This window comes from Podarcis pityusensis (genome assembly GCF_964106645.2).
Source record: "Podarcis pityusensis genome assembly, chromosome: 3".
NCBI classification, from domain to species: domain Eukaryota; kingdom Metazoa; phylum Chordata; class Lepidosauria; order Squamata; family Lacertidae; genus Podarcis; species Podarcis pityusensis.
In genome coordinates, this window is record NC_138026.1 from 25971397 (window position 1) to 25988716 (window position 17320).

The window sequence follows — 17320 nt, forward strand, 5'->3', positions numbered from 1 at the left end:
AAAGTGGAATGGTCTCCATTGGGAGGTGGTGAACTCTCCTTCCAGAGGTTGGATGGTCATCTGTCATGGATGCTTCAGTTTGAGATTTCCGCATTGCAGGGGGTTGAACTAGATGACCCTCGCGGGTCCATTCCAACGCTACAATTTTATGATTTGAAGGGGAAAGAGTCTCTGAATAATTAAGAGCTTGCTGCCTTAGTTTCATCTCAAGAAAAGAAACTGTTATATTCATTGGCAATGCAAAGTAACAAAAAACACTCAAGGGATTTGTGTTAGACATCTGATTCCTGGCCTATTTTTTTTAAAGACTGCTGATTTATATATTCACAACCCTATACTGTTTTAAAAAAGAGTTGAGAGAGACAAGCAAAGCAGTGGCACCCAAATGAGGAAGAGAGCTTCAAGAAAATGAGAGAGGGAACTATTTTATGAACTATTTAGGTCAGTGACTACCCACTTTAAGCATCAAGCTTCTTCCTGAGCACTTAGAAAATATCTTTCGCATATGTTTCCATTTACAATTGCTTAACACCTATTGAAGAAGTGTGATCCCTTGCTCAGCGATATTATGCATATGAAAACAAGTATTTTTGTTTCCAATCCATGACAGGGTTTGTTTGATATCACCACTGGAAGGTGAGCTAAACATCTAGAAATATATTTTCAAATTGTCTGGAATTTAGGCTGCAATTCTATACACAATTAACTGAAAGGAAGTCCTACTAAACTCAGTAGGACTTAGTTCTGAGCAAACATGCATACGATTGCAGTGTTAGGGTCCAAGTATGGTAAGAATGGTAAAAAAGATTTTGCTCTAATGATTTACCAATATTGGAATCCTTTTTCAAAAGCCATTTCTATGGGCGCTAATTCTACTGCCTTTCACTTACATTAAGATATCTTTAAAGTTTTCAGAAAGTGAACATTATCACTGGCATTTCTGATTTTCAATGAGCTGTAAGAAGGTGTTAGTAACCTGACAGAAAGGGTGCTAATTAGAAAGAAGTATAACTCAATGAACACACCTTGAGAACATCTAACAGTATTCAATCGGTCCTTGTGAGATGGGCATTTTTATTTCATTACTAATTCATTTTATTGGATCTCATAGCTCACTCTTTTATAGATGCGATTGTAGCAATCCTTCAGGATTTATGGTGAAAATGAAGGTTACCGTTCTCTCCCCCCCCCCTTAAATAAAATAATTCCCTTATACCAGTCTCCAGTTCTTGTAAATTACGGTACTGTAATCGTGAAGACCAAAATCTGCAATGCACGCTATGAACTGCTGGCAGCCAAGTGACAATTTTGTTTAAAAAGAAGCATAGTGCCCCAAACAGGCTGATTTTTAACCTCTTATCATGAAAGGTTCATGTTTTTTGTTTTAATCTTCAGCAAGCTCCTTGCTCCTAACCATGTTTCAAAAACTTTTAAAGCCTGCATCAAGCTGAGAAAACTTTTTACTTTAACTAATGGTTGAAGATGTGTCAATTACCTGCTCTTGCTGCAGAAATGTTACAGCCAAGCAGAGCCTAACCAGCTGTTAGGCATGGTAAGGCAGCTGCTTCAGGCGGCAGAAACCCAACAAACATCATGCCCAAAGGTGCCCCACTGCCTCCACCAGTGGCAGAGATGTGCCGCCAGAAGTGTTGATTTGGGGCAAGATTTCGCCTGAAATCATACAAGAGCTTGCATAGCGCACAATACCTAATGAGTTTTTGGGTGAAATCTCGCCCCAAATCAGCACGATCTTGCCAAAAATCAGTGCTGATGGCAGTGGCACTTCTCTGCCAGCAGTGGGTGTGGCAGGGTGTGCAGCAGTGGCAGAGCAGGTGGCGGAGGCAGGAGTAGGGAGGTGGTGGTAACTTGCCTAAAAGGAACAACGTATTTGAATTGTGGTCCCTGGTTAGAACTAGCCATATTGAAATGTGGTTTTAGGTTCATGTGACAATGTTTCACAATTCTCCCTCTCTCCCAATGTGTGTGTGCGTGTTGCTGTTGGTCTATTCAGCAGACGGCTTCTGATTGTGCATAGAGTACCAGAATGATACACCTTCCTAAACAGAAAAAACCTATTAGCACAAATTTATGGCGTTTCCCTCTATGTTGTGTTAAATATTCAGGGACTGAGATAACTTTGTTAGCTCTAATTCTTTAGGTTCCACATGTGGGACATGGACATATTGACAAGAAGCATTTCGGGTCGATGTCTACCTAAAACACAATGAACATTTATCTGAAAGCCTGATACAGGTCCAGATCTTTCATTTATTCTGTGAGCATATGCACCCCATATTTGAAAGGGTAACACAATGTGCCTGACACTTTACAGAATGCAAGAGGACAGGTCGCTGTTCCTAGGAGCTTACAATCTGAAATTGGGACACATAGGAAACAGCAGAGAAAGTGGAGAAAGAGAGGGGTATGGTGAAGCAAGCAGAGAAAAGCGGCAAAGATAAAGCCAAGGCTACGTGCCCACTCAACAGGCTGGAACAGCAGAAAGCAGCAGCGCTTGTTGATTTTGCTGCAACAGATTAAGACTTCCATGGCACCCTGAAGATTGGCAAACAGTGTAAGCTTTCATGGGTCAGAAAATGGGCATCTGGCAAAGCTTATGTCACAGTAAGTTTGTCAGTGTTTGTGGTACCACAAGACCATTGTTGCTGCATCTTTTTTACTGAAATTTATTTTCATTCATAACAACAACGCCTCAGGTTACAAACGCTTCAGGTTACAAACTCCGCTAACCTGGAAGAGGTACCTCGAGCTGAGAACTTTGCCCCAGGATGAGAACGGAAATCGTGTGCTGGCAGTGCAGCGGCAGCAAGAGGCTCCATTAGCAAAAGCACACCTCTAGTTAAGAACAGTTTAAGGTTAAGAATGGACCTCCGGAACTAATTAAGTTTGTAACTAGAGGTACCAGTGTGTGTGTGTGTGTGTGTGTGTGTGTAGTAACAAAGCTGATGTAAACAAGGGAAATATAACAGGATGTGGTGACCCACTGGTCATATTGTTTGGAAATGTTACAGACTTGGTCTTATCTGTTGCTATGGAACTGGTAATACACTTGTTAACAGCCACTGTTATCTTATTCTATTTATTAAATTGATATACTGTCCTTCATCCAAAGACCACAGGGTGGTTCGCAACATAAAAATACAAAATGAGAACACAAAATACATAATAAAACAAAAACAAACCAACAGCCCCCCCCCTTCCCTCAAACACATACCTATTTGGGGGAAATGGGCACTCCCACATTAGAAGACAGGATCGTAAGAGTCTAGGAGATAGCCCATGTAGTAAAGATAATGCTATACCAGTGCAAGGAAGCAGACAACTGGATAACCACTTTTGTGATGGACTGGTCAACTGGTGGAACAAGACTCTCAAGAAAAAACCCAGCAATATGTACTACTGGAAACACTCTGAAGAGCAATACCTTATATATGTATGTAGTTGTACCTCGGAAGTCGAACAGAATCCGTTCCAGAAGTCCGTTTGACTTCCAAAATGTTCGGAAACCAAAGCACAGCTTCTGATTGACTGCAGGAAGCTCCTGCAGCCAATCGGAAGCCACGCTGGACATTGGGCTTCCGTTTGAAAACCAGAACACTCACTTCTGGGTTTTGATTGTTCAGGAGCCGATTTGTTCGAGAACCAAGGCGTTCGAGGTCCAAGGTACGACTGTACTTAAAGCTACATTTTTAAATACTAGCAGCCTGGTGTTGTTTGGGAGTTTTAAGAAACCCCCCAAACCAGTGCACTTTTGAAATGTTCCATCCACCATCTTCATTCAAAATAGGACCCAGCTGTATCCAAACATAGATGAAAACCTGATCCTTGATCTCAGGAACCGGCATGCAAAATTTGGTTACGGTGTCTTAACAGTCCTATCTTACCAGTACACAAACATATAAAGGGGGTGGGGATTTTCATCAATAACGCTGTAAACACACATCAGTCATCATTAAATAATTAGAAGGAAATGTGAAAAGCTTTTTTTGATAATACTCCGCTATCAGTTCTTGATAGGAAAGCATCTACTTTTTTTGCGATAGAAGTGCACAATAAAATAAAATTTCAACTTCAGGGTAGACCAAACATAGGAGAGAAAGTTAGAACCCAAACAAAGATCAAAACAGAATTTCCAAGTTATAGAGAATGTGGCTGAACGGCTAGCATTAGTTGGTGTGCAGATGAACATATAGACATGTACAAAAGGAAAGGCACAGCAGAACTGCAGAAAGATAGTTGCACCAATGTTGAGTTTGCAGGACTAATGCTTTTAATCCCTGATGCTGTTTGGAATAAATCTCCCCCCCCCCCCCACACACAGAAAGCCCCAGAAGAAGTCAGTATGTATGATTTCTCAGAAGTATGTATATTTAAAATGTGCAAACCCCAAACTTACTATAAACCTGCATTGAACAGAATAGGTCTATCCTTCACATCCCCCCCCCCCTTCCTGACAGTATAAAATATGCAGAATCCTACCCGGCCATATTGCCATGGGCCGTGTTGTCAAGGTGACAGAGTAGCTCCAGGGTTTGAGCGTTGCTTGATGAATCATCAGGGGATTCATGACTGCCTGATTCCAATTCCTTCGGCATCCTCCAAACAGCCGCACATGTCATGACTTTACTGTCTGAAGCTAAGGAACAGAGGATAATGTCAACAGATCACAGTATGGGGAGATGGAGGGGGGGGAAAGGCTTTCTGGAATATGGTTCATCAGTATTTTCATAACCATAGGCGAGTCACAGCACATCTGCCATTTAAAATATTTAAATAATCCTACTGAACTTTATTCTGACGATATGGCACACAGGCAAAATGATGGGTTACAAAGGAAGCAAGCAGTTTAACACAGAGCCCATAATTAGCATAGATTTAACTCAGATTTCTCACATTTTAAAGCCAAACATCCAGTGGATACCGCAACCCGCCTCAGAAGTAGTTTTCCAGGGCTGCTTCCCATATGTCCATTTCAATTAATATTGGAAATTACAGCGAGCCGTTGCTAAGAGTACCATTTTTCACCTTAATGCAGGCACAGTTTTTAAGGTCTCCCTCTCTGGCTTTGCTGGGTTGCCTTTAATTTGCATGTGTGGCACTAAATCACCTCCTCTGCAGAGAACGACATTTTTAAAGCCCCATACTTTCAGAGAGCGCCTGCTTCAGTCCTTTCAGCAGAAAGTCTGAACAATCCAATCTCTGAGTCCCTGGTTTATTGGCTCCCCAAAACATTTCAAACCCAAGGCTGTTGCCAGTTCCAGAATTTCCAGGAATGCACAGAATGGAAAACTACTGACATGCTTACAAGTGCTCAAAGACCCTTGTTGCTCTGTGGCACTTTTGACTCTCCAGGTGTTGCTAGACTCCACCTCCCGTCAGCCCCAGTCTGCATAGCCAATAGTCAGGTGATGTTAGTTGTAATCCAAAATCATACGGCAGGCCACAGGTTCCCCATCTGTAGTGTAATGGGTATTGGAGGTAATCCCAAAAAAGCTCCTGCTTCATGGAAGTTGCGGAAAGCTCTTGCACACCACATTGAATAAATGAAACTGACCAACCCCAAGAACAATGAGCGATATCCAACTAAGTCAGAGGGTGTCCTCCAAGTATGACTCCATTTATAATTATCACTCCATATATGATTAACATGGAATATCCCCCAATATAGTCACATGAATACAAGTATCGCCAGTTCTGGTTTCCAATCCCTAAATCAGGCATAGGCAAACTCAGCCCTCCAGATGTTTTGGGACTACAACTCCCATCATCCCTAGCTAACAGGACCAGTGGTCAGGGATGATGGGAGTTGTAGTCCCAAAACATCTGGAGGGCTGAGTTTGCCTATGCCTGCCCTATATCATCCATGCTAAATTTATACCGTTGCAGAATCAGTGACAAATTTATTACCATCCTGATCTAGCAATGTTTCAAACACTCCCTAAGCCAGATTTCAAAAGGTTATACAATTGTACAATGACAATGTGTTTACTACGTTCATATGTATTTTTTTCCCCCTTTGTATTTATTTATTTATTCATTCCCCCTGATTGTTTGGCTTCTGCTGTTTAGTGTTGGGTATACTTTTGCAGCACCACAAGTTATTCTGCAATCAGCAGGCATGTACACATTGAAACACGGAAAATTTTCAATAAATAGTTAATGCTTAACAAAAGGCTATGCAAGGATAGAGGAGAAAACCTAGTGAAAGCTGCAAGGAATGAGCGGCTCAACACGCAAAACCCCACATTTGGTGAAGGGCATAAAAAACAACAATGCCTAATTGTCATTAGTGAAGGAAGACAATAAACTCTCCAGATACAAATGTTCTGAACTATTAGGCTTAACTCAATAGTTCGTATAATAATTAGCAAGGCAAAATCAGGAAAGACAAATATCAGGACTGATTTTACAATAAATGTAAAATGCAGTTTTAGAACCTACTTCTAAACATGAGCCTAGAATGTGGATATAGGCTAAGAAATCTGCTTAAACACAGAACCTGTATTAGGCACTGAAAGTAGTAGCATTAACATACAAATGTTTTATAACATTATTTTTTACAACAACCCTATGAGGTAGGTTAAGGCAGGGACGACGACAGTGCATTACTCAAGGCTCTCCAATGAACTCCAGTGGCCAAAATGGAATCTCTACAATATGGAAGTCCAATCTTATTGGTTGAGCTACTCTATCCACCTGAATGTAAGCGAAACCAATAATCCATTGAGGTTCTCTGCAAAAGAGTGCATATTAGGGGAGTATGTGGCCTTCCAAAGGTTGTTGGGAGCACCAACAATGGTCAAAGATGATGGGAGTTATAGTACAACAACATCTGGAAAGCCACAGGTTCCCCATCCCTATGACAGAGAATGCACAGAAGCATCCCTGTATCATAATGTGGAAAACTAAGGAGAGGGGGATGCAGAAGATTGACAGAAATAAGCGCCATTTAATTTTGCAGAATCAGAATACTAAATGTACTTATCTAACAACGTAGGTAAAACAACACTGAAGTCTAAGGTTGCTAAGTACGTATACCTGCTTCTTTGTTACAAAATTAACTACTTCAGTTTCAGACAAACATTTCCTTATTACCTAGTTCAAGAGGGAAACATGAATAAATATTATCTGCTATTGTATGGTACAAGCATATTGACTAACAGATTTCTTGGCTTAAACGTGGTTTAGATCCTTTGGCTATTATTATACACTGGCAGATAAGACCCAGGGTAGATTTCTGTCAGCAGATCACTAACATTGGGTGGAATTGAGCTACCACTACTAACTAACTAACTTATTTTCCATATATCCCTTCATCCAAGGATCACAGAGCAGTTTACAATATAAAGTCACAAAAATATACAGTGGTACCACTGGATGCAAACAGGATCCGTTCTGGAGCCCCATTCGCATCCTGAAGTGAATGCAACCCGCGTCCGCGGGTCGCAGTTCACTGCTTCCGCGCATGCGCGTGACGTCATTTTGAGGGTCTGCGCATGCGTGAGCGGCGAAACCCATAAGTAACGCGCTCCGTTACTTCCGGGTCACCACAGAGTGCAACCCGAAAAGGCTTAACCTGAAACGACTTGAACCCGAGGTATGACTGTATAATGTAGTAACAAAATACTGCCATAGTGTTTTTCTAACCCCATTAAGAAACCTGTCCTAGGTTAAGAGTCCAGTTAGTGCCCATGTGCTCCCAAAAGAGAAATCCAACAGACAATTCTGCTAATGGGAAGAAGAGGTGGTTTTTCGCCATTCCACCCAGCACCCTCCAAAATCAACTCTGCAGATGAGGGACTCTCCAGAAGATGGTGGAAGGTGGCAAGGGAAATGGGCAAAAAACCACTCCCCCTCCTCTTCCATTAGTGAAGGCACCCACTGGAACAAAGGCCCGTTTCTGAGTGCAAGGGTACCAACTGGACTCCACCCGCAGGGTCCTGCCCTGTGGCACATTCCCCCTCAGAACTCTGTACCTGGCCTAGGAATGACCAGTGTGTTGGGAAAACAAGATTCCGTGCAAATGTAATAAACTGACCAATTTTTTGTTTCTTTGCTATCACTACAGGCCAAGCTAAGGTTTGGAAACACTGAAGACTGCCCCCCTTTAAAAAAGGGGGGGGGACTAATTGGAGACTGGCTAGACAGATCTCTCACTTTCAGAGTACAATAGCTGCTAATTATATCAAGACCGTGCATATTTGCAGGCACAAGACAGTCTGTTGAGTAGGAAGGTATCAGGTTTTCACATCTTGCAAACCTGGCTGACATTCCTTGGAGTCTAGCAAGCAGTCCTCCCTCTCCACTGAGAGGCTGTGATATGATGCATCTCTGTCCCGTCTGTGTGCCCAAAATACATTAGGAGCTTATTTTCTGGTCTGAGCCTATGTTGCTGTTTTTGGAGGCATTCTTCACACGTTTTTCTGAATTTCCATCTTGTGGAATGCTCTGATTTTTTCAGTGTTTTTCAGGTTCCCCCATACAGTCCAATAAGACCTAGGGGTGCTCAGTTGGCATGGAATGCTAACTAACTTTTAGGGGGAATGGAATACCCCAGAAAAATCAAACGACAGGCCTACTAGAATCCAGAAAGAAAGAAAGAAAGAAAGAAAGAAAGAAAGAAACCAAAATTCAACTGGGCTTGACCAAGTTTTTGGGTGTACTTAAATAGCTCTTTGTATTATTGTCCCTATACATTTAGCCCCATAATATTTGTTATCCTTTGAAATTCAGAAGTCACTCTTTCTAGAACCTTTTCCTCAAACAATACCAGTAGAGAATGCATTCAGAAAGTCCTCAGTGCCACTGAAAGTAATATGCTTTTAAGTTAGTCAAGACTAAACTTGCTCTAGTAATTTCAATGGGAATGTGTCGAAACTAACTTTAGATGGCCCAGGCCTATACATTTCCTAGGACAGTTTTCTAGCTTTGCCACACTTAACATAAATTGGTATCCACAATGTTGCCAGGAGAGTTAACTTGGCTACACAAGGTTTTATTTTAATCTTCTCTGCAGCACTTTCCAGAAGAACTGATAGACCTAAGTAATTGAGTGGCCTTTAATCAGTTGGGAGAGATGGGCAGATAGAAACCAACTCCTAGCGAGGTCCCTTTGACCCCCCTAATAAAGTATTTGAGGGGCTGGGCCTCCCCAAAGTTGATGGGCATTGCCATTCAAATGGTGTCATGTGATCGATTTTGCAGGGTGGAGATTACCTGCCCCCCTCCAAAATTATATTCATTGGCACTCCTAGATAGGCCTGGGTCCTTGAGAGAAGATATGAAGCAAATCAAAGTTTTTGTGTGTTTTTAAGCATTAAACCACCCTTACTAACACCCACACTCACCTAATGTAACCACAACTTTGGTGCCATCTGTTATATTCTTCAAACCAAAATGATTAAACACACTGACATCTTGTTGGCAACATACGTTACTGAATGCTCTCTCATGCATGCCATAATCTACCCTTTGAAGGAGTTGCCTGTTACCAATCCTTGGGAGTTTTAGAAACCAAGCAGTTCTACAACTCCTAAGAAGCTCATAACGTATTTTCATTGCCCATTACAGAGATGAACCCGTTATTTTTTGTCACTTACAAATCTGAAGTTTAAGGGGACGATTAAATCCTCACACTTCCTTCTTATTACTCACTCCTTTTACAGGTAAGCACTCAGAACTGCAGCAACGAAATGCTCAATATACAGAAGTCGGCACATATCAATCTGGCCAAGTCACTGAAACTCCAGCTGATGTACTGACAATTGCTTAACTTGCTTAGAAAACAACATATAGGGTGGAATTCAATGTAGCGCTAAGGAGAACGTTCTGTCAGTGCAAGCATTTATGCTTGCTCAGTTGAATGACAACCCGCCCCCTGCCCCTGCCGCCCAAGCTCTGTTCTAGAGATTCTCCCAACCATGCCCTGGCCTTTGCTACTGGGATGGAGTAGATGAATCTGCCCCATGATTTCATTTTTGTTCGTCTTTTCTACAGCTGCAGGACAGTTAGCTGAAGGCATGTGTACAGATCATTTAATAGATTTGCAAATTACATAGGTACCTGTGTGGTATATCTATTTGTAAGACGTTCAAAATTATTTCAATTTGTGCATATTACAGCTGCCACTTTTAGCCCTTTTGATTAAAAATACAATCTATGAGCAACACAGTCCAAATATTTTATACCAATGGTGTTCAACTCAGGGTGAGAAAACAGTTCTATGGTTTAGATCAGTGGTAGGTCTTTGAGGTTGGTCTGCCGGACTGCTAAACAGCACCCGCCTTTCCCATGCCTGATGTCATATGACATCAAGTGTGGGAAATTTCAAGGCAGAATTCAAAAAGAATTCAAGCTGAAACTACAAAGAAAAGAGTCTTCCTTTGAAACTTTATGCTACGGCTGCCATGACATCATATGATCCCAGCCACTTGTCAAAGCACCCTGTGGAAGGTTGTTGACTTCTGGATCCAGCCAGACCCTGGTTTGGATCACATGAGGGATGATGATGCATATCTTTTAATGCAGATTTTGTTCAACTTGTGATAAAGACAACTGTCGTACAGACCGGCACCTTGAACTGCAGAGTACATGGCTGGTATTTGTGCCACTAGAACCTTTCTAAGCTTTATTAGGTTATTTGAATACTATTGTGGAAAAGGGAAATTTTGAGTTATACTCCGTTTGCCTTCCCACAGCCAATACAGTGGTACCTCAGGTTACATACGCTTCAGGTTACATACGCTTCAGGTTACAGAATCCGCTAACCCAGAAATATTGCTTCAGGTTAAGAACTTTGCTTCAGGATGAGAACAGAAATTGGGCTCCGGAGACGCGGCAGAAGCAGGAGGCCTCACTAGCTAAAGTGGTGCTTCAGGTTAAGAACAGTTTCAGGTTAAGTACGGACCTCCAGAACGAATTAAGTACTTAACCTGAGGTACCACTATAATCAATTTCTTCCCTTTTCCAATATAAAGGAGATTTCATCTCTTTTCAAGGAATGGTCTCTATGAGGTATGGGATTTGGTTTCCAATGTGATTTACATACATACATATTTGCATTTCTGTGAAGGTTGGATGGCTGGAAATCGTTTTGTACTGTGGTACTTTATCTGTTGTGTTTGAAACAACACAATATAAAAGACTGTAGGCATTTCAGATTTCTGCAGTTCTATTTCTTTATAAAAAAAGAGGAAGGAAAAAACAGAGTCTAGAAGGAGAATGCATCAAACATGTGTCACATCTGTGTGAGAACAGAAGATTGCTATGAGTTCTTGTAAAGAGACTTATGTACCTATGGGTAAAATGAACAAAAAATACGTTGGTCATCCTTTAATTGCATTCCCAAGTGTTTTTAACTCCAGCCAAAGCTGCTGTCTGCAGAAATCCACGCTGGAGCTCGCTGAGCCAAGGCTTCAGTGGCTGACAGGACTTGCTCTTTGATGCGCTCAGGTGGTACAAAGCCAGCTGGCTGCCATTACTCTGTTGCCCTGGGAACCACAATTGAAGTGTACTTCTAAATCTGCACAGGAGGTACTTCTGCACCATTGCCGCAGCAGCTCTCGCTGTGCAAAGTTAAAGTCGCGTAGCAGCTATAGCTGCAGCCCAGCTGGTGCCCATTAATGTTCCCTGTATGACAGGAGCAAGCAGCTAGTCTTAGATGCCTCATTTTTTTTTGCCACTGACAAAACAGAAGGATTTATCATTCTTATTAATGGAGATGAAACACACTTTGCCTGTTTGAATAGGAGGGAGCTCCAAAGGTATAGCACTTTTGAAAGACAACTTTACCACCTTGCTACCTTTTGGTTCTGGCTTGCCATCATTAAGGTCCAAAATGCATCCTTTTTTTTTGAAACCAACAAGTTCAGGGGCCACTGAACTTACTCCCAAAGTAGGGTGTGAAGATAATTTTAAAATACATCACTGCTTGGTTGATAGACAGTATAACTTATACTCAGTAGAAATTCTTAGTATTCATATAGCACTTTCATAATATGAAACCATTTGCAGTAGTCCCTGCAGATCAATATATTCCTTCCCTGCAAATCAGTATATTTTCTCTCACTGCTGAGGCATCAAGATTCTCCAGCTACTCAATGGCGAGGGAAATGCACTCTTCACACACTTAGGAACACACTCGTCAATCTTTCATGCATTTCAAGATAAGGCGTATACAGAGTATCAGTATTAAAAGCAGATGTCAGGAAGTCCCAATACACGTGCACCAATGGCAGACTATTACAAGTGTTTCTTTGGATTTCAAATTACAGTGGTACCTCGGGTTACAGATGCTTCAGGTTACAGACTCCACTAACCAAGAAATAGTACCTCGGGTTAAGAACTTTGCTTCAGGATGAGAACAGAAATCGTGCTCCGGCAGCGCGGCAGCAGCAGGAGGCCCCATTAGCTAAAGTGGTGCTTCAGGTTACGAACAGTTTCAGGTTAAGAACGGGCCTCCGGAACGAATTAAGTACTTAACCCGAGGTACCACTGAACACTTGACCCAACAGAAATTGTTCTTCTGGACTCCTCTCCACCCTTTTTGAACTCACATGGCTACATCTAGTGCTAGCTTGGCAATGCAGTGCAGATCCACACATGGATTAGGGCATGTCCTGCAACTACAGTCGTACCTTGGAAGTCAATGGAATACGTTCCGATAGTCCGTTCGACTTCCAAAACGTTCAGAAACCAAATTGCGGCTTCTGATTAGCTGCTGGACATTCAGGTTCCAAAAGAACGCTCGCAAACTAGAACACTCACTTCCAGGTTTGCGGCGTTCAGGAGCCAAAACGTCCGAGCTCCAGGGCGTTCAGGATTCAAGGTAAGACTGCACTTGTTTTGGAGCAGAGGCTATATAGGTAAAGGTAAAGGTACCCCTGACCGTAAGGTCCAGTCGTGGATGACTCTGGGGCTGCGCACTCATCTCGCTTTATTGGCCGAGGGAGCCGGCGTACAGCTTCCGGGTCATGTGGCCAGCATGACTAAGCCACTTCTGGTGAACCAGAGCAGCACATGGAAACGCCTTTTACCTTCCCGCCAGAGCGGTACCTATTTATCTACCTGCACTTTGACGTGCTTTCGAACTGCTAGGTTGGCAGGAACAGGGACCGAGCAACGGGAGCTCACCCCATCGCGGGGATTCAAACCGCCAACCTTCCAATCGGCAAGCCCTAGGCTCAGTGGTTTAGACCACAGCGCCACACGCGTCCTGTCCCAATTGGTTACTAAATATTGCTTTAAGGTTTAAGGAAGCCCATATAACGGTGAGCTACTCTCTGATCCTGTGGAGTTCACTAGTGGGCAACACAAGAACCCTCTCACAACTGCAAAGAAGCAGATCTTACAACGCTAGAAGGATAAATTCCCCCCAACTGTTGTGCCACAGACTGAATACTTTACTCTGCTGTCTGTATTTTGAGGAGCCCAAGCAATTGTGGGCACTGCTTTATTGCAGGTTTTTAGTAGAGGCTTCTTGAACAAGAAATGGACATTTGTCATGAATGCTTTGGTTGACATTCCCTGCACTGCAGAAAGTTGGGACTGGATAGCCCTGAGGGGCCCCTTGCAGCTCTACCATTCTGTGATTTTATGATGCCAGACAGAAGAATGAAAGCTATCTGTTTGACTAAAGAACCAGGGATCTCTTGATTGGTTCTGATAGGAAATGTCTGTGTGTGAAGGCAACAGGGATGTGGAGAAGGGATGTCTGTGCAAGAGGAACAGGTTGTAATTTTCAGAGAGTGCTTCAAGTGGATTATGTTGATGTGGAAAGGAAAGCAGTAACAGAGCGTTTTAAATATTATTGGAAATAAACTTTATCTCAATGTAGTGTGGGTGAACTTATTGTGTAACATGCAGCTCCAAGACTCCTTGCCAGTGCATGCGGTACGAAGCAAAAATTTGAGAAAAGTGTGTTCATGGTTAAAGTTTAGACAGTTAAGTGTGACTGATCTAGTTAAAAAGAAAATAGTAAAGAATTCATTAAATTATGTGCTTGAATAATGGTCAATTTACTTGAGAGCCCAACTTTAGAACTCTTGTGTTTATATGGCAGAAAGCCTGGAAGTTGGTTCAACCTTGTACAGTGGTGCCTCGCAAGACGAAATTAATTCGTTCTGCAAGTTTTTTCGTCTTGCGAATTTTTCGTCTTGCGAAGCACAGTTTCCCATAGGGTATTAACGGTTTTAAGAAAAAGGAAACAAACTTGCAAGACGTTTTCGTTTTTCGTCTTGCGAAGCAAACCCATAGGGAAATTCGTCTTGCGAAGCGACTCAAAAAACGAAAAACTCTTTCGTCTTGCGCGTTTTTCGTCTTGCGCGTTTTTCGTCTTGCGAGGTACCACTGTACATGTAAAGAACATGTGTATCAACTGAGGAAGGGAGAGTTAATGTTTTTTGGGGGGGGGTGTATTAATTTTCCATTCTAATTTTTTTCAACCCACATGGTTTGGATTAATTACTTGAGAATAAGTAATTAACTTTGTTTCTAATAAACCTGTCACTGCTAAAATTTGTATGAATAAACCCACGGTGGAAATAAGTTACCCTGATATAAAAATAACTGCCCATAACTGTAACAGGCTTTTTTTTCTTCCATAATAATTTTGCTTTTTGTAGAAATGAACAGGTAATGGAGGTCTCTGAAAACTCTTACTGCTCCTTATAGCGAAATGTTTTCTATTGCATTTGAATGAACAATAAGATTTTCTTTCTCTTTCCTCCCACAGCCAAGTAGGTAAAGGAAATTAAGCAGATAACAATAACAGTTATAAATAAACTGGAATGCATACATTTTCTAACTTTAAAACTTTATATGGTTTATAGCTCTCACACGCAAAAAAGATCATTGTTTTGGAAAAACCCTTCCCCCGTTTGTCATTTTTAACCCCTTCCCATGCTAACTATGTTTTCAGGCCCAGAAGCAAATGTTGCTTTCTCTGCAAACTCTGCAAACTTCTCTGCATCTCAACCCTCCTGGTGAATAGAAGAAATCTGCCAAGGAATCACTTAGAATAATGTTTATTGCCAGTTTATGGCCTCCCAGATGACAGCAAAGTAGCAACAGCCATTTCTTTTCACCTGCATCAAACCAGGACTTGTGGGGTGGCGGGCAAAGGGGGTCTGGAAGAAGGTGACTTGTAAAGACTTTTTCTGGACTACAACTTAAAGTTGAAGCTCCGGGAGATTGAAGGTATTTTTTGGAAGCAACAAGAAGTTTTTCAAGACCAAGAGATTTTCATGAATATCTAGATATAGAATTGGTATTTTGTATTATATGATAGTTTGAATTTTAGTGGGAACTGTAAATTGACGTATTGAATTGTGTTGTGATGCCCATAAAGGACAAATGTTTCTTCACTTCATGTAATTGTTTGCATGATATCATTTGTATGTTTGGTGTATTGAGAATACCCATAGGAAAATGAAAATCCGTACGTAGGTTTGGCGTATCACTAAAAAGCTATTGCTGAGTATTGTGATTGCTGAAGTTGTAGCAAATTATTCAAAAGTAGGCATGAAGGTTTCCCCACGTGTTTTATGTCTTTGAATGGATCAGATTGAAAATTTTGATAAGGTGTTATCATAATCCTTGAAAAGGTTATGATCAAAGGGGGACTGATAAGAATTAGAGACCCCAGGTGTATATTTTTATTATTTTGACAATGTTTCAACTTTAATTGTATTTAACCTTTTAGAATGTGTTAGGTTTGGTTTTTGTGTGTTCTCCCCCTTTACGCTGCATTCCATCTCCCCTTACCTACCCCTGAAAGTGGTACAAATGGCAAGATATTTAAGCTATCCTTGAAACTATTCAAACCCAGGAAAAGGACTTTACGATGCTCTTCCCTCAGTGAAGGCTAGGTTGCCAGGGTAACGCCGGACATCCGAGACCTAAAATAGTCAAATGGTCTGGGCCCATCGGGGCCACTCCAAGGTGATGCAGGGGCGAAAATACCAGTATGGAGCCATGTGTGTTTTACTTCCTGACGTATGTGAAGATGTTTTATGACTCTTTGCTTGCTGTGTTTGAACTATAATATAAGCTTTGTTCTGAAGTGCCACGGGGCAGACCTTCTCAACTGGTATACAGTGGTACCTTGGGTTAAGAATTTAATTCGTTCTGGAGGTCCATTCTTAACCTGAAACTGTTCTTAACCTGAGGTACCACTTTATACTAATGGGGCTTCCCGCTGCCGCCGCTGCGCAATTTCTGTTCTCGTCCTGAGGTAAAGTTCTTAACCCGAGGTACTATTTTTGGGTTAGAGGAGTCTGTAACCTGAAACGTCTGTAACCTGAAGCGTCTGTAACCTGAAGCATCTGTAACCCGAGGTACTACTGTATTGAGTTGAGTTAGCTCTGTCTTATTGCAATAGCTATAATAAATGCTGGGTCCCTCGATCTGAATGCTGGACACAGAAATAGTTTTCCTGGTTCTGTGGTTTATTCAATAGGTGTTTGTTCCTCAACTGGATAATGAACAAGGTGGTGTAGAGGTGAATTCTTACCACAAAGCCTCCACGCTAAAATCACTCTACAGTGGTACCTCGTGTTAAGAACTTAATTCGTTCTGGAGGTCTGTTCTTAACCTGAAGCACCACTTTAGCTAATGGGGCCTCCTGCTAGCGCCGCGTCGCCAGAGCATGAGTTCTGTTCTCATTCTGAAGCAAAGTTCTTAACCCGAGGTAATATTTCTGGGTTAGAGGAGTCTATAACCTGAAGTGTATGTAACCTGAAGCATATGTAACCCGAGGTACCACTGTATAACTAAAAACAGCACACTGAAAGAGATTTATATTCATAACTTTTCTGTGTAAGGGCAAACTCAATTCATCATGATCCAAAGACCCCCTGAAAACAATGCCTTTAAAATACACCACTAACCACTAACCAGGTAGCTACAGAGCTAAACAGGTTTCCTGGGAAGGGGAGGTTCCAGAGTCTGAGAGCAATTAATGAGCAGCCATGGATGTGATCTGGAAAAGCTCCCAATTCCACCCCCCGCCCCCACTGCTATTATTTTTCTGCAGAAAACTTCCTGTTTCCAAAGACGCATTGTTTCATAAAATTAATTAGTGCAGATAAACTAGGTAGCTTCAAAGTTGTAATTTCCTTTAAAAAATAAAAATAATAATTATAGCCCTGCTCATGTTCCATCTATGCATTCCATCAACCTATGGCAAAAAACAAACAAACCAAAAAACCCCCGATAGAGACTGAGTTCAGCCTCCCATGCATTTGCTGGTCTGCTCCCAATCTCCATGCCTTCCACAGAAAGCGAGAATGAGCTGTACATACCC

The 17320-nt window shown here is 41.8% G+C and overlaps 2 protein-coding genes across 6 annotated transcripts in view; one reads left to right on the forward strand and one right to left on the reverse strand.

Annotated features, from left to right (window-relative positions):
• The window catches only part of TRAPPC12 (trafficking protein particle complex subunit 12), a 651202-nt gene that overhangs the window by 562740 nt on the left and 71142 nt on the right, over positions 1–17320 (forward strand). The window lies entirely within an intron of this gene.
• The window catches only part of EIPR1 (EARP complex and GARP complex interacting protein 1), a 55191-nt gene that overhangs the window by 19791 nt on the left and 18080 nt on the right, over positions 1–17320 (reverse strand). For all 4 annotated transcript variants that reach the window (XM_080999268.1, XM_080999267.1, XM_080999270.1 and 1 more), the window contains exon 4: positions 4498–4654. In XM_080999268.1, the coding sequence (XP_080855394.1) occupies positions 4498–4654 (157 nt within the window). The remainder of the gene's footprint in view (positions 1–4497; positions 4655–17320) is intronic.